The following is a 2,039-nucleotide window of genomic DNA, read 5'->3' on the forward strand; positions in this document are numbered from 1 at the left end:
GATTTATGGAAAGCCGGGAGTGACGTCATTGATGTGTGGTCCTGCTCCTGAAACTCTGCTGGTAGCCCCACTTAAAAATACTTATTTGGGGGTATTGTGAATTTGATAAACTGTTGTCACAGTCTTCACATGAAACAGACTGTGCTTAATTAGAAGCAACTAACTTTAATAATGTGTTTGTCAGCGAATGACTCATTAACAGTAAACATTTATTTTCCAGTTTCACCAAACTGTAACTGAGATCCAAGTAAAATCCAGTTCCTCCCTGTGAGGAGGAGTCAATGCAAAACTCAGATGTCTTCCACCTCTACTTATCTGACTGCAGAGAGGATGACAGAGAACAGTGGACACACAGTTTAACATGATGGACTATAGGACAGGACTGCTGCTTTTAACTGTCTGCTGGGCAGGTGAAGATTCTCACTGATCATGAGTTGAGTTATCTTTAAAACATTACCAACTCAATGAAAATTATTATTTTCTTGTCCTAACAGGTGTTGATGGTCAGACTCTGACAGAATCTGAACCAGTGATTAAAAGGCCTGGAGAATCCCACAGACTGACCTGTACAACCTCTGGGTTCACATTCAGCAGCTGGGATATGGCCTGGATCAGACAGGCTCCTGGAAAAGGCCTGGAGTGGGTTGCCTGGATTGATGATGGTAGTGGTAGCAGCAAATCCTACTCGCAGTCAGTTCAAGGCCGGTTTACCATCTCCAGAGACAACAGCAGACAGCAGGTGTATCTGCAGATGAACAGTCTGAAGACTGAAGATTCTGCTGTTTATTATTGTGCTCGAGACTCACAGTGACTGGAGTTGGTTGAGCAGCTGTACAAAAACCTACAGGACTCATCTTTACCACAATCAACTCACATGACTAATGTCATTAATGTTAAAAGATACAATACACTTCATCAAAATGACTCCTCAGGGAAGACAGTGGCTGAACAATAAATTGTTTTTGCTAACTGTCTAACTTGTGATCTACAAGTGTTTTTACTCTAAGTTTGCAGGAGTTTGGAGTGGAGTTAAAATTACAATATGCACAGAGTCCTGCAGAGACTGTGGATTGAGAGAATAAATGGAGAATCAAACTGTTTTCAGCTCTACACTCACTTAACTACTCAAATTGTCTAGTGTTTTGTTTACTCTTCTTAATTGTGATTTTGAATTTGCACTTTCATGTACATTAATCTGACAGATAAACCAGCAGCCTTTTTCCTGTGCACTGCAGTTGTAAGTTCTTTGCATATCGTCCCACAGGTTTCACTTCCTAAATAATTCATTTCCTTTTGAGGCTCCAGGTTTCTCTGTATGTCTGTGGCTTCAAACTGCCACAATTTATATTCTGAAATCTTTAAAGTAAAAAAAAAAGAAATAACAATCCAGGCCCTCCACCAGCTGCAACAAACTCTAATATTCACAGATTATCTTGCTTTCACTTCACTTGTGTTTGCAGCAACAGAATGAAAATAAAACCAAAAGTATGAATCAATTAATTTTACGATCAGATGTATTAGTTCATAATCCTAGGATTTCTAAATTAAACTTCATCAGAAATGAAGCCATTAAGTAAGTCATGAGTTGGTCAATTTTTAGAAGAACAAATCTTTTCAAATCAGAATCATGTGAATAATCGCATTTTCTAAATTGACTCAGCAGGTTATCGCAGTCAGGGAGGTTCAGATGTCTCAAATCACTATTTGCTAGTTGTCAGATTGTTTAAATGCTGTTTTATTTTGTGTCATGCTGTGTTCATACTGTTGAATTTGACTGTAAAAGCAGAATGTGATGTAGGAGGAGCTTACTGTAAACAAATTCTCACAGGGATCCAGTTTACATCATATTTAAAGGAGGTTCATAGATTTGAAAACAGAAGCAAAGACTCACCTGCACAACATCTGGGTTTAGCTTTAGTAGCTCAGTTTGGAACTGGATCAGACAGGTTCCTGGAAAAGGACTGGAGTGGATTGCTCTTGTACACACATCTAGTTCTCCTATCTCTTACTCCCAGTCAGTCCAGGGTAGATTCACCATC

General features: G+C 39.1%; 1 gene segment (V, D, J or C); it reads left to right on the forward strand.

Moving 5' to 3' along the window:
* The first annotated feature begins 356 nt into the window (after window positions 1–356).
* On the forward strand, window positions 357–1,058 carry LOC119886883. The segment is given in 2 exon segments: window positions 357–410; window positions 495–1,058. Coding segments are annotated over 2 exon segments (366 nt in total).
* The last annotated feature ends 981 nt before the right edge of the window (window positions 1,059–2,039 follow it).

This window comes from Micropterus salmoides, unplaced genomic scaffold, assembly GCF_014851395.1.
Source record: "Micropterus salmoides isolate LMB-PRFRI ecotype aquatic unplaced genomic scaffold, ASM1485139v1 Ms_hic_scaffold_10, whole genome shotgun sequence".
Classification (NCBI taxonomy): Eukaryota; Metazoa; Chordata; class Actinopteri; order Centrarchiformes; family Centrarchidae; genus Micropterus; species Micropterus salmoides.